The sequence below is a fragment of the Emericellopsis cladophorae genome (assembly GCF_022114955.1).
Source record: "Emericellopsis cladophorae strain MUM 19.33 chromosome Unknown NODE_29_length_272814_cov_116_152143, whole genome shotgun sequence".
Lineage (NCBI taxonomy): Eukaryota > Fungi > Ascomycota > Sordariomycetes > Hypocreales > Bionectriaceae > Emericellopsis > Emericellopsis cladophorae.
Window position 1 is genome coordinate 48,395 of NW_026250954.1, and position 21,259 is coordinate 69,653.

Consider the following 21,259-nt stretch of genomic DNA (forward strand, 5'->3'; position numbering starts at 1 on the left):
CTTGCTGCACATGCGGTAGGGGCTGTTGCTATTGTTCTCTCCACTCACAAACTTTGGAATAGATTAATGATCCTGACAACCTAGCCACGCCGAGTCAGAGCCTCTTGAGTGGTGCAGAGTGTGTTGATTGAACATGCCTCCATTCTGGCTCGCCTTTGCTCCTCAACTTCGACCCGTAATACATACTCCATCAGCTGCGACCAGATCAGGAGAACGAGTTGCTATTCAGAATGTTAACATTCATCTTGCAGTTGCTGTTCAATATAAGAACTATGCGCCGACCCTATACGCTTCGAACGTACTGCGCATACGTTCCCTTTGCCCCTCGGTGAACCCGCTTGTGCTGGAACATTTCAGTTTACCACTCGTGGTCACAATGACAATGGGTTGAGTTACCACTTATCATCCGTGTATCCCACGTTAGTTGTGGATGGGATCCAGACCAAAACTATCTGGGCAGCTGTCGGAGGCCACAGGACAGCCATGGATCTGAGTCCACTGGGCTGGCGTATCAGCCACAAAGTCACCAGGTTCGAAGCACCCTCCAGCAAAAGTGTGGTTGAGACCAAATCAATGTCTAGCTTCGTGAACCGCCAAATGGCCCAAATTCCATTCCTCAAAGGCTCCTTGTTCCGCGGTGAAGCCCGGCATGGTCATCGCGCTGAGCTGGCAAGCGTCTTGCCTAAAGGCAAAGTCATCACTGCCGTCGATCACCGTCGGAAAGGTACAGTAGCCGTTTGCACCGGGGGGGCAGTCGCTGAAGAAGTGAATGTTGAGGGCGCCATATCCACCGAGGCGCAAGCTTTTGTAGAACGCCTGTTCCTCCTCGTCGTAAACCCACCCAAGTTCTGGGCCTTCATAGCGCAGGAATGCTTGCCCCATGATGTCGTCGACAACGCGTGTCCTAGAGTTCAGTCGGAGATGGATGTCATATTTGGCAAAAGCCTGTTATAAAACATCCCACTGGGCGTTGGCGATCTCTTCGGTGATAAGGTTCTTGTGATCCTTCGTGCTTGAGAGATGGAAGTTGACGTCCACGCTGATGTTCTCGGGAACGCTTGGGGCACCTAGAAGGCGAACTTTTGGTCCCAAAGGCGCTCCATCATCGACAACCAGACAACCAGACAACCACGTCTCGTGGGCGGTGTGGTGCTAGCCACGGCGATGCTTGCGAAGATGGGAGAATACCAGACGAGCCTTCATATTGGTGATTTGGTGAGTGTCTGGTGTGCTTCATCTTCAAAATTAGAGATGGAGAGGGTCCAGTCGGACTTATACTGGATGCTCTCGCAACGCTATGAAATTGGGCTATCCACTTTCCTCGTATTTGATGCTGATAAAGGCCTTGGCCAAGATCTCGATCAGCAGATGCCGGCAATGAGGCTTCGTGATTGATCGCCTATAGCGGTCAACCCTCTCTTCTCGCCGTATGCCACCCACCTGTTGATTGGTAACGGGTACGGCTGTTATACTTTCTGGGGTTTGTTATATTTTCTGGGGTTTGTTATATTTTCTGGGGTTTGTTATATTTTCTGTGGTTTGTTATACTTTCTGGGGTTTGTTATACTTTCTGGGGTTCGCTGGGTTGACTCCCGGCTCCTGTGTCAGAGCGTGACCCCTCGCAGATTCGCACCCCGGGGATATGACAAGCTAATAAAGCGGTATTGCATCTTGCACTACCGTGTGCCATCCGACCTTGGGCATCGCATTTGTAATCAATCAGCACAGAGTACGTATAGCAGGTGCCAGGCTGTCATATCGCATTGACTAGTCATTTGGCATGACGCGCCAAGATGGCCGGAAACAAACCACAAAAAGATGACGCTTGGGCGCGCGCCAGGGAGTTCAGCGACGCGATGCTCCATTGCCAGCCCTATGCCGACGACAGCATGCTTTTCATCATGCGCTATGTCACCAAGGCCAGAGCATGCTCAACTCTATCTCAACGAATGCTGGAGAGTACAGCTAATCAGCGGGCAGTCGACACTCCGTGCTCGGGACTTTTCAGCCATGATGTCCACATTTGACAAGATGACGAACCTCTGGGCCACGCCCGTCACCGAGGTACCAGAGGGTCCGGAAGCGCGGGCACAGATGGCTTCTGAGTATCGTGAGGAGTGCATGAGGTACCTCGAAGGGTTTCCCGAGCTCCAGGCAGACTTTGATTGCTTTGTCACGTCATCGAGGGCCATGACGAGAGCTGTGAATGGTGGGCAAGTGTAGGGAGCAGTGACTGTGCAGTTCACAAGACAGAACGCTAACAGCGTTGCGCACAACAACCTGGTATAATATGCTGAGCAGCTCAGGTACAAACATAGTATTCCTCTGAGCAAGTTATAGAGCGCCTGGACCCCAAAGCGTGCTTTTGTATTGACTTCTTGGCGTGGGTTTTGCGCAACTTGGATCGCCATGTTGCCTTAGTCATCAGGCACCAACTGTTGGCAACCGTCCCACCACGAAACTGAGCTGTCCTCACCGCACAGCTCCATCATCGCCATCCCTGTCACTAAGCAAGCTCTCGCAACTTTCGACCCCTCCTCTCCCATCGTCCGCCGGGCTCAGTCCATTTCGAACCGTTATCACTCCCAGCAGATAGTCCGCCACTATGGCCAACTACTACGCCCAGCACCCTCCACAGGGCGGCTACGCACCGCAAGGCGCCCAAAACCTCCAATTCTACCCATCATCCTACGGCGCACCAGGCGCATCCCCAGCACCACCAGGCGGCCCACAGTCCGGCGGCTATGGGTTCGTTCAGTCGACAACGCCCTCTGGCTTCTCCAATCCAGCTTTCGGGGCTGGACCCGGTGTGAGCGGACGGATGGGCGAGCAGGGTGGCCTACGGACAGGATGGCTCGCCGCATTCTCGACGGAGGGGTATGACCAAGAGCCACCGTTGCTGGAGGAGCTCGGCGTCAACTTTGGACACATCCAGGCAAAGGTGCGTGTTCCCTCGCTTGTCTCCGATCCATGTGCTCAGAAGCTAACCATTTCCTCAAACCAGACCCTCGCCGTGCTGAACCCGTTCCGCCCGATCAACCAGCACATCATGGACGATTCCGACCTCGCCGGTCCCATCCTCTTCTTTCTCCTCTTCGGCACCTTTCTGCTGTTCTCGGGCCAGGTCCATTTCGGCTACATCTACGGCCTCGCCGTCCTCGGCTCGTGCACCCTCCACATCATCCTCTCGCTCATGTCGCCGACCGACGCCCAAGCCGCACAAGAACAGCCGGGTCCGTACCAGAACCACTACGCCGACCAGCAGCAGGGCGGCGGCGTCAGCGGCGGCCACTTCTCGGCGACACTGACGTTTCCTCGGTCGGCGAGCGTGCTGGGGTACTGCCTGCTGCCGTTGGTCGCCACCAGTCTGATCGGCATCGTCGTGCCCATGAACACGCCGTTTGGCCACGTCCTCACGTCGGCCGCCATCTTGTGGTGCACATATAGCGCGAGCGGAATGTTCTGCGCCGTCGGCAGGATGAGAGGCATGCGGGCCCTGGTAGCGTATCCCCTGGCCTTGTTCTACGTGGGGTTTGGTTTGATGGGCATCTTTAGCAGCCGAGCGGTGGCTATCTGGAACCCCTTTGGCAGCGGGAGCGCAGACTCGAGTCAGGCCGACATGGTACACTAGAAGATGTGATACAGACGACATTCACTAAGCGTGCACCAGTGCAAGGGGAAAATGAAGATACCATTGCACCATTCGCATCCAAGCTTCCTTCTTTGTTCGTGTCTATGTCCCCGTTTTTGGCCTCTCATCAGGCGTATAATCGTAGTATTACAGCATGCATGGCTCTCTTGTGCAGTAACGTTAAGAAAAACAAACAACAAACAACAAGCAGACCATTGCCTCCCAGACCTGCGCAACGCCACAGGTTTTCAAACAAATCGCTCTACATCGATAGAGTCGCGGATGCACTGCATGCCCCAGCGCAGGCTATAATTGTAGTATAGGGTTTGTGGGCCTTAGGCGCCGTTGACGACACCCTCAGCCTTGCCGATGAGGATGGAGTACTGTCCGCCAGCGCCGGCACCAATGATCTTCTTGCCGCGGATGGCGGTGTTGTCAATGTGCGTGGGCTTCTCAATGTCGTCAATGGTGCCCTGGCCGGTCTGGTAGTTGGAGGAGAAGCCCCAAGAGAAAGCGCGGCCATCGGCGGTGACGGCAAAGGAGTTGTCAAAGCCAGCGGCGACAGCGACAACGTTTGAGATGTCTGCGGTCATGTTAGCAGTACACACAGAAGGCTGTGAAACAGGTTGTACTTACCAGGCACCACGGTGGGCACGAAGAGAATACGAGGGACCTTGCGGTCATCAAAAATTGCATTTTCCTCTGTCAAGGTGCTGGGATCAATGCCGACTTGGTGGCCATCGACGCGGCCCCAGGTGAGCAGCTCGCCCTTGTCGTTGCAAGCAACGGAGTGGTGGCCACCACCCTCGATATCACGGATAATGTGGTCGGTCAGGGCCGTGATTTTGACCGGACGGAGGATGACTGCGTCGTTCTCGCCCGCGTTCCCCTCGACACCGACCTCGCCAAAGTTATTGAGGCCCCACCCCCAGAGCTGGCCGGCGGTATCAATGGCGAAACTGTGGTAGGAGCCGCAGGCAATGCGAACAATCTTGCCGCGAGGCAGGCCGACGCCCTGGGGGATGAGCGAGGTGAGCTTGTTGCGCTCAATGATACGGCGACCGAGCTGGTTCTGCTGACCGCAGCCCCAGGCAAGGACGTTGCCCTTGTGATCCAGGGCGAGGACATGATTCGCACCCTTGGCTAGGGACTTGATGTTCTTGAGCGAGGGGAGGAGTATCGGGGTGTGCTGGATCTTGATTGTCTCGGTAAAACCTAGAATACCATCGCTGGATCGGAAGGTGCCCCAGCCGTACACGCGGCCATCCTCGGTCAGAGCAAAGGACGCGCTGTCGCACCCAATGACCTGGACAAACTTGGTGTCCTTGGCAAAGTAGTCCTCGGAGACGGCAGCGGGCGTGCTTTCGTGGGGGTTCATACCCGTGTCGTCATCGTCGTCCTCAGAGTCGGAGTCTTCGCTGCCGGCCTTGTCCATGTCCTTGAGGCCACCGTCCCAGGTGGTGTCGCGTCCGAGGGCGCCCTGGTCATTGACGCCCCAGGTGAGGATCTTGTTGTCGCGCGTCAACGCGACGACGTGCATGCCACCGCAGGAGACCTGGACGACGCCGGTCTTCTCGGCAGACAGGTTCTCGTTGAGACGGGGGCGCTTGACGTCAATCGGCTTCTTGCCGTTGACGCGTCTGCTGCCGAGACCGAGCTCGCCAGAAGTACCCTCACCAAAGACGTAGACATCGAGGACTGTGGTCGGCGCTTCGTTGATCTTGGGCCCGATGGCGACCTTGGGACGCTTGTCCTCCGGCTCCGTGGGGGCAGGGGTGGGTTCCTTCTTCGCAGCAGACTTCTTAGCCTTCTTGGTCTCGGGGACGGCGTCAGACTCCTCGTCCTCCTCAGCCTTGCGCTTCTTCGACTTGGGAGCCACTGTGTTGCCGTTCGTAGTGGGCTTCGCAGACCCAGCGCGCTGCTTCGCAGGAGCAGGTGTGGAGGCCTTCTTGGCCGCAGCGGTCTTCTTTGGCGCGACCTCTTTTGAGGCTGCCGCCTTCTTGGTGGCTGTGGTGGTCGTAGAGGCCTTTGGTGTAGCAGCTCGCTTGGCAGCTGGGGTAGTTGCGGTCTTCTTGGTGACCTTGCTGTCGGCGCTGGCAGCTTTGGCTGCCGCTGATGCTTTTCGGGGAGCCATTGCGAATATGTGCTGATGTGGGTGTCGAGTCTTACGTGCAATGGGTGCTGTGTGGTAGCCAGTAGGGCACGGGGCAAGACGCGACGCGATGCGGGTGCTGGAAAGCGGAAGAGCGACACGCGCGAGGTTGGGCAACGCTGTGATTTTTGCACAATAACGGTGACGCTCAAAGGAAGTGGCTCGCTGGGCGATGCAAGTTCCAGGTAATCAAGTGAAGACAATGCAGCCTGATTCACCGACAGACAATCAGCAAAGTGTTTGTGACGGTGTGATGGAGGGAACGAATGCGCGCTGTTGCTGTGAAAAAAGTTACGACGGTGAGCCACCGATCGGGAAGCCTGCGTCAATAATAGCGGGTCGACGCCTCAGCGTGGGACGGGTCACGGACGGACAACCAGACTCGACATTCCGCGCCAATGGTGGTAACTCTGTTCATTATTACTAACACTCTTTGATATCGCTCTGCCAAAACCTCGATGCGAACATTGAAAGTAAATCTACGAACAGCGCCGCCACGACGCGGCTTTGGATTCACCCAGCAGCCTAAGCTGCCTAGCGACCCCTATTTGAAGCTGCGTGACCGTAGTGACTGGAGTCATTGTTGCTTCAATACGATGCGTGACTTTACTTGACTGACAAGCTTGGATTTGGATCGTTGTGTAATGTTCACTGTATGTATCCGTATGGTATGCGAAAAAGTATATCGTAACGCCGCCCTATGCGCCGTCCTCCAACGTACGCAATACGCCCCATTGCCAACCGAACGCCCTACCGCCGCCACGCTACATCTCATCTCTCTCACATTACATCCCTTCAGGACCGCTTATGCCCTGGTGGTGAAGTCAATCTCGTTGGCCGGGTTGAAGCCGCCGTCGGCGGCCTTCTCGCACGTGCAGGCATCTGCCGCTGTTAGCCATCGCGGCACAAGTCCGACGTCGACAAACATACCGGCAGGCCGGGAGCCACAGGCGCACGTAGAGCCGGTCACCGAGGCGTTCTCAGTGGCTTGGCGTTCGCAGGTGCACTCACCCGCTGGGCGAGCACGGCACGAGCAGCGAGGGCCGGTGAGCTGGTTCTCAATGGAGGCCTTGTTGCAGTTGCAGTGGAGGGCCGATTGCTGGCCACAGGAGCAAGTGGCTTGCTTGGCTATGTGCGTGTTAGGGGTGGACATGTAATTTTTGTAATGTCCAGAGCTTACCGCACGCGCACTCGACGTTGCCCTTGCCGCAGCAGGTGGAGGACTTGGTGATGACCATGGTGAAGGTTGGGAGTAAGTGGGATGGTATTTTTTATGAGATTCCGGAATCGAATTTGGGTAGAAGCAGAATGGTGTGTCTGAAGAGTCTCTGATGCTTCTACTTCTTCCGAATGACGTTCCTCTTATAGTTCGTGTTAGTCTTGTTCTACAGTGGCAAGTCTGACGGAAACATGCGAAGAACAGATGCTTGCTGATTGGCTATAGCGCGGCAGGATCCAATCAGAGGCTCTGGATTTCCAAGGGAGTGGTCATGGCCCAACATGATCCGAATTGACGATGGTACGATCCAGTAGTTCGACGTACCATTGATCAGCTGACCAATATCGATTGAATTAGTTGAATTACGCTTATGTTGAGTTCCGCCGTTGGGGGTCGATGCTTGTTCCCAAGTTTGACATTTTTGGAATACCAAGTCGTGGGCCGGTCAGGTCTTCGGGGAACGTCAGTAGGGACTAACTACGGATAGTACTAGCATATAACTAAGGCACAACATACATGTGTAATACGTAGCACGGCTGGACGGCGATGGGAGAAAGCATGGCCGAGAGGCATCGATTGATGTTAAGGCTTGCTCCTAACGGTTCACATTGATGAACGCACGTGGATCGGGGCCTTTGCTCGCTGATACACATGAGTTAGCCATGCTGATTCTCCCAAGCGTTGGCAAAAGACTCCGCAATCTACAGCGGCTATCTGGCAAACTCGCTGGCTAAAAGCGCCACAGGGTAACCCGCGTCGCCAGCCGCCCTCTGCCGATCTGAATTGCCGAACACACGACTCCGCATACCCGTCAAGCTTCCCCCCCCCCCCCCCCCCCTTCCAAACCGACGTGCTAACGATTCCAGCCAAGAGTGTGTGTGTAATCGCTCACACTTCCCCATTTGAATCGCCCAGCGGCGCTTTTAGCGTCCGGCCGAAAATCTGGGGTAAACGGCAAATTGTTCGCGATGTCATCCAAGACCTCCAACGCTCCCCACATCCGAGACCACGCAAACACACAGCTAGCTTAGCGTCCAGGCTCTATCACGCGAACCCGGCCATGGAGGTTTATTTTTTTTTTAACCCGCAGCTGATTGGACAGTCGCGAGATAAGCTACAAGACAGTCTTTTTGCCCCCCAAATGCCCCCCGCAGCCTGGCCCTCGAGGCCGGATGGCAGCTTTTTTTCACCCCCTGGGGGGATACTCATGTCCGTCGGCCGTAAACTACGCAAGTTTCATGTTGCTTTGCTTCGAGTTGCGTTCCTTTAGCCGACTTGTTCAGCATTACAGCTGGCCGCTGACCAATCTGATCGTCATCTCTCACGTCGGCTCTCTCTCCAGCCGTTGACGCTCAACAAGCATATTTGAGGAGACGGGCATCCCAGTCAAAAACGCCCGGCGCGCATCTCCCACTTGCTCACTCCCCCTTCCTCCACCGCTCGTCCTGCTCAGTTCCGCCCCTCGATACCGGATATCTCTTTGAAGTGATTCGCAATGGGCGCTGAGATTACAAACGTGGCTTCTCACCACCAGAAGTCGTCACCTCCAAATGCTGCCGAGTCGGGCCAGGCGGCTACCGACAAGTAAGTCGGGACATGGTTCATGCTATCTACAGAGCGCAGAATATTCATACAACTGCAGGTATGGCCATGCTTTGGTGCAATACGACCCCAGCGCCGAGAGGAAACTTCGTCTCAAGATCGACTTGATGATTGTGCCCACTGTCGCCCTGCTGTACTTATTCTGCTTCATTGACCGCGCCAACATTGGTATGGAACACGCGCAACATTGAGGCGCCTATCACTGACACTGCCCAGGGAATGCCAAAATCGCTGGCCTGGAGAGGGACCTGGGCATGGTCGGCTACGACTACAACAGTGTCGTGTCCATCTTCTACGTCTCCTACATCATCTTCGAGATCCCCTCGAACCTGCTCTGCAAATGGATGGGGCCCGGCTGGTTCCTACCACTGACCACCCTAATCTTTGGCATCGTATCGCTCGGCACCGCCTTTGTCACCACTGTCCCGCAGCTCTCCGGTGTTCGCTTCCTGCTGGGCATCTTTGAGGCCGGCATGCTCCCCGGCATCGCCTACTACCTCTCCCGCTGGTACAGACACAATGAGCTGGCTTTCCGACTCGGCCTCTACATGGTCATGGCGCCCCTGGCCGGTGCTTTTGGCGGGCTTTTGGCGTCTGCCATTTTGACCCTGGATCGTTTTGGCTCCGTGACCTCCTGGCGCATGATCTTCGCCATCGAGGGCATCATCACCATTGGCATCGCCCTGATTGGGTTCATCACCCTAACCGACCGTCCCGAGACCGCGCGGTGGCTATCGTCCGAGGAGAAGAGGCTCGCTATTGATCGCGTCAAGTCCGAAAGGGTCGGCTCGACGGTCGTCCTCGACAAGATCGACAAGCCCAAGTTACTTCGGGGCATGCTATGCCCTATCACCCTAAGCACGGCCGTGATCTTCCTTCTGAACAACATTACCGTGCAAGGGCTTGCCTTTTTCGCGCCGACCATTGTCAGCAGTATCTACCCCGAGGCGTCCACCGTGCAAAAGCAGCTATACACAGTCCCGCCCTACGTGGTCGGCGCCTTCTTCGTCCTTATGCTGCCACTCGTCTCATGGCGCATCGACCGTCGCCAAATCTTCTTCATCCTGGCCGCCCCGTTGGTCATGGTCGGCTACTGCATCTTCTTGGGCACAGAGAACGGAACGGCCCGCTACGCCGCGACCTTCCTCATCGCGTCCTCTGCGTTCATCCTCGGCCCCCTGAGCAACGCCCAGGTCTCGGCCAACGTGGTCAGCGACACCGCACGTAGCGCCGGCATCGGCATGAACGTCATGTTTGGCAACGTCGGTGGGCTGATCAGCTCGTGGAGCTTCCTGCCCTGGGATGGGCCCAACTTCCCCATCGGCAACGGCCTCAACCTCGCCACAGCCAGCACCATCCTGGTCCTGAGCACGCTCACGCTGCTGTGGATGAAGAGGGACAACAAGAAGAGGGAGGAGCTGGATATCGATGAGGAGCTGAGCGGGCTGACGCAAGCCCAGATTGAGGACCTTGACTGGAAGCACCCAGCATTCCGCTGGCGACCGTAATTGTGTCCTTTTGGTGTCGGGACTGGCTGGCGGCGGCCGCACTGACATACTTGTGTACATGACTCACAGCCGCACATGCAACTAGTAGCAAACAGAACATGGATTCTCTATGATGTCGCGGAAGCCAATTGCTTCGCGTGATGCTGACGTGAGATCTCCACTCACGCTCACTTCAGTCGCCGGGCCGGACATTGCAACTTGTCCGTTGCCTGTCGCAGATACGCCGTGAGCCGAAAATCCGATCAACTTCCATACTATAAAATGCACATCTGGTCGTTGTGATTGGGTCAGCAGTCAGTCGATTGATTCATCACGATACAAGAACCAACGCAGGAGCATTTCCAACATCACCAATAGCCGTCATGCCCATCTCCCAGTCTCGCATCGTCAGCGTCCTCGCCAACGTCTCTGGCATCATCCCCACCGCCTTCGGCGTGAACTGCCTCCTCCGACCGGAACATGCACTGGGCTTCTTCTACTTTCAGAACCTCCGCACGCCGGGCGATGAGCAACTGGTCACATATCTCATGATCGTCTACGGGGTGAGAGACATTTTTATGGGTGTCGCCGTCTGGGTAGCGCTGTATTTTGGGGCGCGCAAGGCAGCGGGCGGCATACTCATCGCCGTCAGCGCGGTGGCGGTTGCTGACGGAACGGTGTGTAAGATGAATGGGTTTGGTGAATGGGACCACTGGGGTTATGCACCCATGGTGTGCGGGCTGGGACTGGTTGCTATGGGAGTTCTGGATTGAGGTGAGCAGGTGGTTGTCAATGCCTGCGTAATTTAAATACTGGGAAGGTCTGGGTTGGGTATCTTGCTACTGCTATGTACTTGCGAACAATGGAGAAGCTTCTCGCGCCGCCAACTCGCTATGAGCATGATTGCGCCAGTCCACCCCTGCCCACCACGCTTCCCACATGCACGCATGGACATGCGCATTCAGAAAGGCCCCATCAAGGGACCACGCTTAACGTGAAGGGAAAAATGCCAAGACCGGGCTTATGGCATCCCGCAACGCTCGCTGCCGATTCTCTTCAGAGGAGCGCAGCTCAAACGCTTCGTCCTCATCTTCCCCGACTTCAAGATGGTAGCTGCTGCCAGTACCAGCCTTTGTATATCCAAGCTCCCTCGGACGACCACAGGACGACAGTGCATGTATTGAACGGACGATGCGCCCGCAGAACATGCAGACAATCATCAGTGACAGGTAGAAGCCCGCACGCAGCGTGTGGCAGGCCGCCACTGCGCCGTCCCACGCTCGCGAGCAAGCCCTCGTCAGGAACCATGGGTACTGACTCATGTGCTCTTCGTCCGTCAAGTCGCTCGAGCACTGCTCTAGAGTGATGTAGATCCATAGAAGGGTAATAAAGGTCTCGCAGGCCAGTGTCGCGCCAAGGGAGAGATAGTTGTGGCGGCTTGCAATGCTATGCACAAAGAGCCAGACCACTGTCAAGATGGCCATGCCCAGTGTTGCCTTGGAAAGACTGACCTCGATTGTTAGACATTGTAGAGACAGAAACGGGACCAACTCACTCTTGTGTCCATATGGTCGGGATCTCGGGGGGCTCCTTGAAGTTTGCATAAAAGTACACCCTCTTCGCTGGATCTGAATTCCAGCCTTCACCACCTCCATTCAGCCAAGCTTTCATTCTGTAGTCGCCGACAAACACCGCCGTGAACACGACAAGAGCCGCCGAGGAAAGACATGACTCTGCGACGAGAACCGCCAGTCTTCTGAACGACATGAGGTGTTGCTAGACAAGGCGTACCGGAGGAAAAAGATAAGTCATGGTCCCATGGGAGGAAAAATCAGTGATGTAGTTTTGTCGTGCACTGCTGCGCGGAAACTTGCTCAATTTCACGCGGTCGCGTTTGGGTGATTGGATCTACCTCAGCAGCCTCTGGCGGCTACGAGCTCATGCAGGTGACGGATTGGCCGCCATGCACGTTCCTCAATCGGCACCTTGCCCCCCCACCATCCAGTGAATCCTTTCAAACAACACTCGGTGGCGCCGCATCGTGGGACGATTGTGCCGTTTTCCGACGAGCAGCACTGAGCCAGTACTCCCAGCTCGGGCCAAGGAACGTAGCGACCTTGTCCATGATATACTCGCCCGATGCGCCAATCTGCCAGACACTACTACTGGAGTGCAAGAGCAAGGCGTAATAGAACAACATGGCCAGAGCCTCCGGCTGGCACGTGGCCATCAAGGCGGTCACCTCGGGCGACACCACAAGCGTCCACGTGAAGCACATTTGATGGCGTTGGGGGGACTCGTCGCCATCAGCGGAGGAGTCAAAGCCGACTTGGAGGAAGCGCGTGGAGGCGAGGCAAGATTCTTTCTGGGACGGTGTGAGCTGGGAGGAGCTGGAGATGAGTTTCATCAGTTCGTCGCAATCGTCTCCTGTCGGGTCACGTGCTGTGAGATCCATGCTCCCCTTCAGAACCGGCTCCAGAGGCGACGTCATCAGCACATGTCTGGCGGTGGTGAAGATGGTGGGGATGCCTTTTTGCAGCTCCAAGCAATGCGTGAAGCGGGTGATAAAGGCATGGAAGCCGCCGTCTTCCCTCTGCGAGAGCATGTCCGCGAACAGGTGGTGGCCGAGGATGGTAGCGAAGAGGAGCATAGGCACGCAGTTATCCGGGGTGGGCGCGGTACCGGACGCGTTGAAGAGCGAGACGGCGCGGGTCTGCAGGCCGACGGCGAGGTTGTGGTACTTGGCGAAGCGATGCGGGTGGAGGTGGGCGAGGTGGCGCGCGGAGAAGGCAAGCATCTGGTAGAGGAGGTACGGCGTGGCGTGGGCGAGGGGGAGACCGATGGACATGGCCAGCTTGTAGTCCTCGACATGGTCAGCGAGACTGAAGACGTCTTCATCGACAGTCAGGTGGATGAGGAGCTCCATGTGGTCGAAGTTGACTTCGTCAGATTCCGTGTGGCCATTGCTGGGGTTACCAGCGAGGCCCTCCAGATTGGGTCGAACAGTGCCAGGTACGGGCCTTTCATTGGGTTCTGAATGGGGTGCCGGGCTGCAGGAACCATCCGTTGAGGGCGTTTCGGAGGGGGGATTCACCCGTAGGGCTGAGTCCTGGGAGGTGTAGGTGCAGACACGATCCGAGAGGACGCAGAGTCGGCACGAGGGTCGAGCCTCATCGCACTGGGTGTGGACGTCAGAAGTGCACTGGTCTTGGAGGTCTTGTACTCATCGCCTCGGACGAGACTCGCCTCGGACGGATTCGGCATTCAGGGGCTTCTGTACCTTGACGTGGCGTCGCTTGCTGCCTCACATTGTTAGTCATGTCCAGCTTTGACTCCACGGGCCACACGCCAGGCGAGTTCATCAAGAGGACTGCGGAACTCACCATTGAGCACAGCCATCTTTGGACTTTTTGTGACTTCGACGGAGCATATTTACGACGGTCCGGAATCGACACGAAAAAAGCCCTCGTTTGCTGAAAGATTTGATGAATAAGACCCAGGATGAATCAATGCTACCGAAATGATGCATGTGTCAGATGCGCTGCCGCAAACGCCCTTCAGCCGGACCCTTCCCCTTGGGGTTGTTCGCTGTTGGGGGCCAATAAAAAGGCACAGCCGCTGGATTTCTCGCTTTGGTCGCCTATGTTGAGGAAACGAGCAATGCGACGCAGCCAAGAAGCGGGCTGGGGGATATGCTTATCTAACACGCGTGTTCAGGGGGGTATCGGGATTTAGAATCCACTCGCTCCGCCTCTTACGCCCTTTTTCGGGCTGACGTTGACTGGACCAGATATGTATGCTCAGGCAAACAGCAACGGGTCTTGGACTTGCTGGTTATTGGGCCACATCTGGTAAGATGAATCCAATGATGCGGTGGACATTCGGGACTGTGCATGGGCGGGCTAAGGCCCCCTAGGTCCAGTCCACGGGCCCAGGGTGTCTTTGCTGCGCCAGGGCATCCACGTAATACGCGTGTGAGAGTACAATCCGTGGAGTGACAGCCCTGTCTGGATCTGTATCGCATTTACTGAGCGAATGCGATTGGAGCATCGAACAAGCAGCCAGGTGGAGGCCAGGAGGGTGAGGACAGTGCATAAGGTACATCTAGTCCTGAAGCGCCAGCAGATGAAGTTCTCGACATACCTGCCATACTCCCAAGCCACTCATACACGTCGAGCACGACTCTTCTTCCACTCGCTGCCAAAAGTCTTTTTTGTCTGTGTGCGTCTCATCACTCGCGAGTGCTTCGCTCAACCCACGACTAGTCAACATGCCGCAACTCGAGCCCTACAAGGGAGACTACTATCTTTGGAAGTACCTGCCGAATCTTCCTGTATGCATCGTCTTTGGAGTCTTGTTCATCTTGATCACCACGGCGCATATCTGGCGTATGGTCAAGGCTAGACTCTGGTTTTGCTCCCCTTTTATTTTCGGAGGCATCGGTACGTCTGACCACAGCTTGATCTCCAAGGCGTGGCAAATAGCGACCACCAGACTAACATTCTCCTGTAGTCATGGTCCTCGGCTTTTTGATGCGCGGAATCGCCTACTATAACACTTCCAGCCTCGTCTTGTTCATCCTGCAGAGTACGTTCCTCGTCCTGCCCCCAGCATTCTTCGCGGCGTCCATGTACATGGTGTACACTCGCATCGTCCGCGCGCTGGGTCGAGAGGACTGCTCTATCATCCCTTCACGCTGGTCAACACGCCTCTTCCTCGCGGCCGATATTCTCTGCATCAACATTCAAGGCAACGGAGCGGGCCTGACAGCGAACCAAACGCCAGCCGTTGCGACGGCGGGACGCTGGGTCCTCATCTCGGGCCTGATCCTCCACGTCGTTGTCTTCACTGGCTTCATATACATCTGCGCATCTTTCCACAGGCGCTTTCGACAGTACCTGGTCAACACGGGGGAGACGACCTTGGTTCCGTGGCGACAGACCTTGACCATGCTGTACTGCACGTCGGTGACGATCATGGCAAGGAACATCTTTCGGACGATCGAGTACGTGATGGGCCAGGATGCCTATCTCCTCACGAACGAGTGGCCGCTCTACGTTTTCGACTTTGGCCCCATGGCGGTGCTCATGCTGGCTTTTCTGATCTGGTACCCCGGCAATATTCATGGTTCGGGCAGAGAGGCCATGGAACTGCACTCGCGGGACAGCGCTGGCGAGCCTTTTGCCCGAGGGAAGACGTCAGAGAGGAGCTGAGTTGCAAGCAGGGAGATCAGGGCTAGTTCATGTTCCGGTGTATGGATGCTTTCACAGAGCCCTGCCTTGCGAATAGTTGAGAGCAGAGGAAATTTCTTGGGGTGCTAACTTGCACCTGACAGTATTCCCCGTGTGGGCGTCCTCACAGTGAGCCAGCATACGGTTTCATTTCACAATCTTGACAACCGATCTAGGGGATATGGAGTGACAAATATTTAAAGGTTAGTGCCAATTTGCTGGGCTTCGGAACTGAGATTCGTAGGTGTCAACGTGTGATACAGCGATTAGATGTCAACCCACCCCTGGAGAATCCCTTTGGCAGCAGCAACAACCCCAAGGATTGATACAAGACTCCAGTCACGCAGCTTTGCCTGTCCACTGACTTTACAATTTGTGCTTGAGCTGCTTGGCGACAAGCTCCCCTCGGTCATCAATCTCGACGACGCATAGAATAAACGTGTCTTTGAGCGCCCCCAGTCTGTACTGCTGGTTGACCTCCTGGTACGGTGTACTGGCCAGCATGGACGCAAAGTGGTTGAGACTGGGATAGTGCACAAAAGCGACCTCATCCCACCCATCCTCATGCGCACGGCCCTCGCCTCCTTCAATCACGCGGCCGATAAGCTTGGGATGGCCGCCGTAGTTGGCTCCGACGCGGGACGAGAACTCGACGCCGTACTTCTTGTACTGGTCCTTCTTGCCGGGGGCAAAGGCCAGGAGGTTGAGCATCGAGATGGGTCGGTCCTGAAGCTCAGGAGGCAGAGCGGCGCACCACTCGCGCAGCTCCGACGATAGCTCGAGGTTCTGGGACGACGCCGTGCCACGGTCGGAGGGAAAGGGCATAGGTGGAGTGGCGGCGTCAAAGAGTTTCGCGTTGAGCTGCGCATAGCCCGACAGCGCCTTGGATGAGACGCCGCAGCTGGCGGTCCACACGTCTTCCATGTCGGCCACCGCACGGGGCGGAATGGGAACGCCGGCCTCGAGACCGATGAGCAGGTCCCAGTGCTTGTTGCGGCCCAGCAGGTGACCGGCCGACTGATTCGAGGGCAGGATCATCCATCGCAGAGCCTTGGCCTGGAAGACGGGCTTGGCGTTTCCCTCGCGCAGCTTGGAGAGGAAGCTGGCGACCGAAACGCCTGGTTTCAGGGCGATGATGTGGAGTGTGCAGACCACCATTGTTGTGTGTCCTCGGGGTGACGGAATGTTGCGCAAGAAATTTGAGCAAAGACGAAAGTGACGCAGTTGTCCTTAAATGTAGCTGACGCCCTGGCTGAGCTCATACCAGCCTCGTCGTACCGAGGCCTGGGCCAGGTCCCCGGTCTGTTTCCTCCGCAACATCGGCTTGCGGGTGGAGGTGACTACCCGGCCTCCCCCATAATGGCTGCGGGGTACAAGGGCAGGGGAAATGCGTCGGATATAGGGAACTGTCTCCTCGCACTTGTGACTAATTTTGATGGCTGAGCTCTGAGACATGTAGTAATCGACAATGGTTAAAGATCTAGCGCATGCTGACAACCCGCATGGAATACTAGCATTTTGCTTTCATGCACGACGAGGGCAACTAACATTCGGGCTTTCCATCTCAATCGTGGCAGGGTCTATTAAACAGTTGGCTGCATGCACGCTGACCGTCGACATCAATTCTCGGACTCCGTACAAGTTGATTGGCTGATCCGGAACTTGGCACAGATTCAATGTGCACCATCTTCCCGCCGGGACAGAATTGCGCCGCTGGGCTTGGCAAAATGAGGTTGTTCGTGGTACGGATGCTTTGTTCACTAATCGCCCGGGACTTTCGAGGAAAGATGGCCCGACTTATTCAGCAACGAGCCTCATGATGACCTCACGGCATCTTCCGCGTAGGATTTGACGGGGCCAGTCTGGTGAACGTGGCCTCGGAAGGAACATAAAAGGCGACAGCTCGTCCCTCTCGAGTCTGCACATCTGGATCATCACGAACGACAACCGCCGCACACAACAGCACATACGTACCCAAGCAGTCAAAGCCTCAGCATGTCTGCCGCCTCGCTCCAGTCTTTTGCCTACCCCGGTCTCGGGGAATGGGCTCGCGACAACCTGGGCTACATGCAAGCCATCCGGGTGGGTGATCGCATCGAGTGTTCGGGCCAAGGTATGACAGTCGCAAAGAGACTCCTCGAAAAGACGACTCAACCTTGAAAGCCAGTCCATGCATGCACTGACGCAGCGCAGGCGGCTGGGACCCTGACAGTGAGGTACCCAAATTCTCCGAGAACATTGCCGAGGAAATTGAACAAGCCTTTGCCAACGTCGACCGCACAATACGCCATGCTGGCGGCAAGGGCTGGCCACAGGTGTACCGTGTCAATTCTTACCACCTTGAATTGACGCCTGAAGTCACGGCTGCCATGACGGCCGGCTTCAAGACGTGGATGCCCAATCACAAGCCTATTTGGACGCAGGTTGGTGTCCGGCAGCTGGGTGCTCCTGGGATGAGGGTCGAGATTGAGGTCGTGGCGCTGGATTGTTGAGGCGATGGACGGGCAGGATAGAGCAAATGACGACGTGAATGGATTTGTGGATCATTTGATGGATCATCGAGTCCAAGAATCGTCACCGCGAGACTACAATCCCGATAAGAATGCTTACTCATCGTTACCACTGATAAGGCTTGCCGCATACGGCTAGCGCGGCGCATTGCGAAGTCCAAAGTTTTCGTCAAATGGCAACACGCACCATGTCCATCACCCTCACTCCTTGCCAGACACCATCGCACGATAGACGAGCGCGCCGTCGTTTAGAAGTCCCGAGACACGCAAAATACTATGGGTCGTGGCAGGCGAGACAGACGCGGTGACGACCGCCCACGGTGGCAATCGCCCCCGCGCAGACCTCGAAGTCCCCCAAGACGCGACGACAGGGCCTACCGGCCCAATGGCGGCGGCGAGTCGTACAGGCCCGGCCGTGATCGCTCACCCAGACAAAACGGCTATTCGAATCGGGCGGGTCCCGGCGACTCGTTCCGCCCGCCTCAGGGCGACTTCACTTTCCGCTCGGGCAACAACGGCCCCAGCTTCCCACCCACAGGCCCGTCAAACGATCGCTCCGGTCGCGGCGGGAGAAAAGATCGAGGGCGAGGTGGACGTGGCAGAGGACGAGGCGGTCGATGGCAGCCCGTGCACCCGTCTGAGCGCGCACTGCTGTCCAGCTCGATGAACAACCTCCCCTCGGAACCCTTGCACAACCCCGAGGCGGCCGCCAAGTTCCGTGACGTGGATGCCATGTCGGATGATGACGAAGAAGCTATGGACATTTCGGATCAATCAGAACACGAGAGCGAGTCGGACGGACCCTCCAAGAAGAGGGCGAGGACGGAGGCTGTCGAAACCAACGGCAACGCCGCGCCCAAGTGGTCGAATCCCGATCCGTACACGGCGCTGCCTTGTCCCGACGATACGCTGCAGAAGAAGCGCGACGTCGTGGCCTTGATCCGCAAGGCCCGAATTGAGGAGAAGGCTGTGGACACAGCACCCAAGGAGGCTGAGGATTTCATCGCCTTTGAGACGACTGACGAGGAAGAAGAAGGCGAACGCGAGGAAGACGAAGAAGACGAGAGAGAAGAACACAGAGCATCGCCCAACGCTCCCAAGGGGCCTCACGCATCATTGCCTTCGAAACCGCCGCAACCTGCACCGCCGAGGGAACCACCACCACCTCTTCCCGCGGCGCCTCCCCCGCCAGCGCTGCCTGATCAGCGCGACTCATCGGGGCCGCTTGGGTCGCGGAAGAGAAATGCAAACGACGTGATAAAGGTCCCCGATTACGGCCAGCTCAAGAAGCCCAACATGAAGAAGGTGAATGGGTCTGTCCTACCAATGTGGGAGGTGAAGCCAGGGGAACCCTCGGCTCCCTGGGCCACAGTCGACCACTCCGGGACGTCCAACGTGGCCTTTAGGTGAGTTTCGCAATGGGGAGCTGCGCGTCGCAAACAACTGACCATAGATACGTAGGCTGCACAAGGAGGTTATGGATTTTTACAACTTTGTCAGGCCGCGCCAGTTCGAGCAGCGCATCCGAGACGAGCTCATCAAGAACCTGCAAAAGTGCATGATGCGGGACGGCAGGAATTTTTCCGACGCCAAGATCCATGCCTTTGGCTCCTTCATGTCGGGCCTGTATCTGCCGACGGCTGATATGGATCTGGTCGTCTGCTCCTCGAGCTTTCAGCGCGGCGGGCCGCCACGGTATCTCAGCGCGCGAAGCTGGCTGTATAAGTTCCAGAAGCTCCTGGTCTCGCAGAAAGTGGCGGATCCAGACTCCATCGAGGTCATCGCCCATGCGCGGATACCGCTGGTCAAATTCGTCGACAAGGCCACTGCGCTCAAGGTGGATGTGTCGTTTGAGAACCTGGGTGGCGTGGAGGCGATCGATACCTTCTTGCGGTGGAAGGCCAGCTATCCCGCTATGCCGATCCTGGTTACGGTCATCAAACACTTCCTGCTCATGAGGGGACTGAACGAACCTGTCAATGGAGGCATTGGGGGTTTCTCGGTCATCTGTCTCGTGGTCAGCATGCTGCAGCTGATGCCGCAGGTGCAGAGCCGGAGTCTGATCCCCGAACACCACCTGGGCGAGATGCTTCTCGAGTTCCTGGATCTCTACGGTCGCCAGTTCAACTATGAGCACAATGCGATTTCCCTCACGGGGCGGATTGGCTATATGCCCAAGGTGCGTGTGTCCTTGCACTGGGGATGTGGACGGCTACTAACAATGACATTGTCCAGTCGGATGTGCGTGGCTTCACTTACAAGAACAGAGAACGCTTGTCCATCATTGATCCCAACAACGACGCAAATGACATCTCGGGTGGCTCTAGCAACGTCCCTGCGATTATGAGCCGTTTCGAAGACGCCTTCCTCACGCTGCGCGATCGCATGAAGGAGGTTGCTTCAAAGAACACTAAAGGTGGCATTCTCGACACGATCATGGCCGGCGACTACTCGTCGTTCGAGGCGCAACGCAACTACCTACGACACGTTCACGAGAAGCAATTTGGACCTTGCGCAGACTAGGTGGTGCCGTCTTGGTTCGTTGCCCGTCGATGGTCTGTTGACGCCGACGGCACGGAGAAGAAGACGCGAAACGAATCGCTACGACTCTTTACCTACTGGATTTTGGAGGGAGGCACGCACGCACTTGCATGATAGAGACAGCAAACTACTACTACGGAATCAGCCTCCGAGGGAAATCTTTCGGTGCACGGTTGATCAAGGAGTTGGGCGAAGCAAGGGGAGGGGGGAGGCGTGTATTAGTACCGACTGCTCGACAGTCTTGATACCCGGTGGCTCGGCTTTGGCTTGCTTTCCCGGCTCTGGCCCCGCTACTGAGCCAATGGAAACAGATCAGAATTCTGACGTGCAGAGGCCTCGATCGATTCGAATGTGGCACCGACGACGACAACGGTCGTTGTGCGATTTTGACTTACTGACCCGACTCGCAGGCTCTGTACCCGGCTGGTCCGAACTTCAGCTGGCTTGCCTCTTAGGGCGTGACTATGGGGTTCGGCGGTGGCCATTGTTTGACTGCTGTCGAATCGTGTTTGGACTTGGTGGCTTCCTGCTGCTCATTTTCTCACTGCAGAACTCGCTTGACGTGGGACTGTGGAGAGGAAGACTGGATTGGACGGTTCCTATAGCGGAACACAACATGTGCGATGGCTCCTTATTTTCGCGAACACGATTTTCTCCACGTTCAAGGAGTTGGCAATGCGGGCACTTTTATTATTCCCTGCTTTTTGCGAGAATGCCCTGGCATTCTGGGCGGTTGCTCACGGGATCGACGCAGCCAATGAATGGTCGGCGAACGCGGAATGAGGTGAGTGGAGACCCCATGCTCCGGGACCCGCACCGGCATTTAGCTCCGGCTCGGGATTCTTTTCATGTGCAAGACTGAATTGTCTGCCAGAGCAATGAAAGA

General features: G+C 56.4%; 13 protein-coding genes across 13 annotated transcripts; 7 read left to right on the plus strand and 6 right to left on the minus strand.

Annotated features, from left to right (window-relative positions):
- Nucleotides 1-570: 570 nt before the first annotated feature.
- Nucleotides 571-882, minus strand: J7T54_001153 (metalloprotease; the record flags this gene model as incomplete). Its single annotated transcript, XM_051507204.1, has 1 exon — nt 571-882. The coding sequence occupies one exon, from the start codon at nt 880-882 to the stop codon at nt 571-573; it is 312 nt and encodes a 103-aa protein (XP_051361505.1).
- A 911-nt stretch (nt 883-1,793) lies between these two features.
- J7T54_001154 (uncharacterized protein) lies at nt 1,794-2,223 on the plus strand (the record flags this gene model as incomplete). The annotated part of the gene is made up of 2 exons (XM_051507205.1): nt 1,794-1,910; nt 1,981-2,223. The coding sequence occupies 2 exons, from the start codon at nt 1,794-1,796 to the stop codon at nt 2,221-2,223; spliced, it is 360 nt and encodes a 119-aa protein (XP_051361506.1).
- A 382-nt stretch (nt 2,224-2,605) lies between these two features.
- Nucleotides 2,606-3,631, plus strand: J7T54_001155 (protein YIPF5/7; the record flags this gene model as incomplete). Its single annotated transcript, XM_051507206.1, has 2 exons — nt 2,606-2,941; nt 3,005-3,631. The coding sequence occupies 2 exons, from the start codon at nt 2,606-2,608 to the stop codon at nt 3,629-3,631; spliced, it is 963 nt and encodes a 320-aa protein (XP_051361507.1).
- Nucleotides 3,632-3,966: 335 nt separating this feature from the next.
- Nucleotides 3,967-5,765, minus strand: J7T54_001156 (uncharacterized protein; the record flags this gene model as incomplete). Its single annotated transcript, XM_051507207.1, has 2 exons — nt 3,967-4,214; nt 4,268-5,765. The coding sequence occupies 2 exons, from the start codon at nt 5,763-5,765 to the stop codon at nt 3,967-3,969; spliced, it is 1,746 nt and encodes a 581-aa protein (XP_051361508.1).
- Nucleotides 5,766-6,588: 823 nt separating this feature from the next.
- On the minus strand, nt 6,589-7,021 carry J7T54_001157 (uncharacterized protein; the record flags this gene model as incomplete). The annotated part of the gene is made up of 3 exons (XM_051507208.1): nt 6,589-6,665; nt 6,714-6,911; nt 6,964-7,021. The coding sequence occupies 3 exons, from the start codon at nt 7,019-7,021 to the stop codon at nt 6,589-6,591; spliced, it is 333 nt and encodes a 110-aa protein (XP_051361509.1).
- Nucleotides 7,022-8,497: 1,476 nt separating this feature from the next.
- Nucleotides 8,498-10,112, plus strand: J7T54_001158 (putative transporter -like protein; the record flags this gene model as incomplete). Its single annotated transcript, XM_051507210.1, has 3 exons — nt 8,498-8,586; nt 8,645-8,772; nt 8,821-10,112. 3 exons carry the CDS (start codon nt 8,498-8,500, stop codon nt 10,110-10,112), a joined length of 1,509 nt encoding a protein of 502 aa, XP_051361510.1.
- A 362-nt stretch (nt 10,113-10,474) lies between these two features.
- J7T54_001159 (uncharacterized protein) lies at nt 10,475-10,864 on the plus strand (the record flags this gene model as incomplete). The annotated part of the gene is made up of 1 exon (XM_051507211.1): nt 10,475-10,864. One exon carries the CDS (start codon nt 10,475-10,477, stop codon nt 10,862-10,864), a length of 390 nt encoding a protein of 129 aa, XP_051361511.1.
- A 216-nt stretch (nt 10,865-11,080) lies between these two features.
- On the minus strand, nt 11,081-11,858 carry J7T54_001160 (uncharacterized protein; the record flags this gene model as incomplete). Its single annotated transcript, XM_051507212.1, has 2 exons — nt 11,081-11,597; nt 11,647-11,858. 2 exons carry the CDS (start codon nt 11,856-11,858, stop codon nt 11,081-11,083), a joined length of 729 nt encoding a protein of 242 aa, XP_051361512.1.
- Nucleotides 11,859-12,105: 247 nt separating this feature from the next.
- J7T54_001161 (uncharacterized protein) lies at nt 12,106-13,490 on the minus strand (the record flags this gene model as incomplete). Its single annotated transcript, XM_051507213.1, has 3 exons — nt 12,106-13,269; nt 13,372-13,394; nt 13,475-13,490. The coding sequence occupies 3 exons, from the start codon at nt 13,488-13,490 to the stop codon at nt 12,106-12,108; spliced, it is 1,203 nt and encodes a 400-aa protein (XP_051361513.1).
- Nucleotides 13,491-14,361: 871 nt separating this feature from the next.
- On the plus strand, nt 14,362-15,304 carry J7T54_001162 (DUF300 domain protein; the record flags this gene model as incomplete). The annotated part of the gene is made up of 2 exons (XM_051507214.1): nt 14,362-14,533; nt 14,604-15,304. 2 exons carry the CDS (start codon nt 14,362-14,364, stop codon nt 15,302-15,304), a joined length of 873 nt encoding a protein of 290 aa, XP_051361514.1.
- A 384-nt stretch (nt 15,305-15,688) lies between these two features.
- J7T54_001163 (uncharacterized protein) lies at nt 15,689-16,480 on the minus strand (the record flags this gene model as incomplete). The annotated part of the gene is made up of 1 exon (XM_051507215.1): nt 15,689-16,480. The coding sequence occupies one exon, from the start codon at nt 16,478-16,480 to the stop codon at nt 15,689-15,691; it is 792 nt and encodes a 263-aa protein (XP_051361515.1).
- Nucleotides 16,481-17,317: 837 nt separating this feature from the next.
- On the plus strand, nt 17,318-17,814 carry J7T54_001164 (uncharacterized protein; the record flags this gene model as incomplete). The annotated part of the gene is made up of 2 exons (XM_051507216.1): nt 17,318-17,435; nt 17,516-17,814. The coding sequence occupies 2 exons, from the start codon at nt 17,318-17,320 to the stop codon at nt 17,812-17,814; spliced, it is 417 nt and encodes a 138-aa protein (XP_051361516.1).
- A 294-nt stretch (nt 17,815-18,108) lies between these two features.
- J7T54_001165 (dna polymerase sigma subunit) lies at nt 18,109-20,355 on the plus strand (the record flags this gene model as incomplete). Its single annotated transcript, XM_051507217.1, has 3 exons — nt 18,109-19,238; nt 19,294-20,011; nt 20,068-20,355. The coding sequence occupies 3 exons, from the start codon at nt 18,109-18,111 to the stop codon at nt 20,353-20,355; spliced, it is 2,136 nt and encodes a 711-aa protein (XP_051361517.1).
- Between the last annotated feature and the right edge of the window lie 904 nt (nt 20,356-21,259).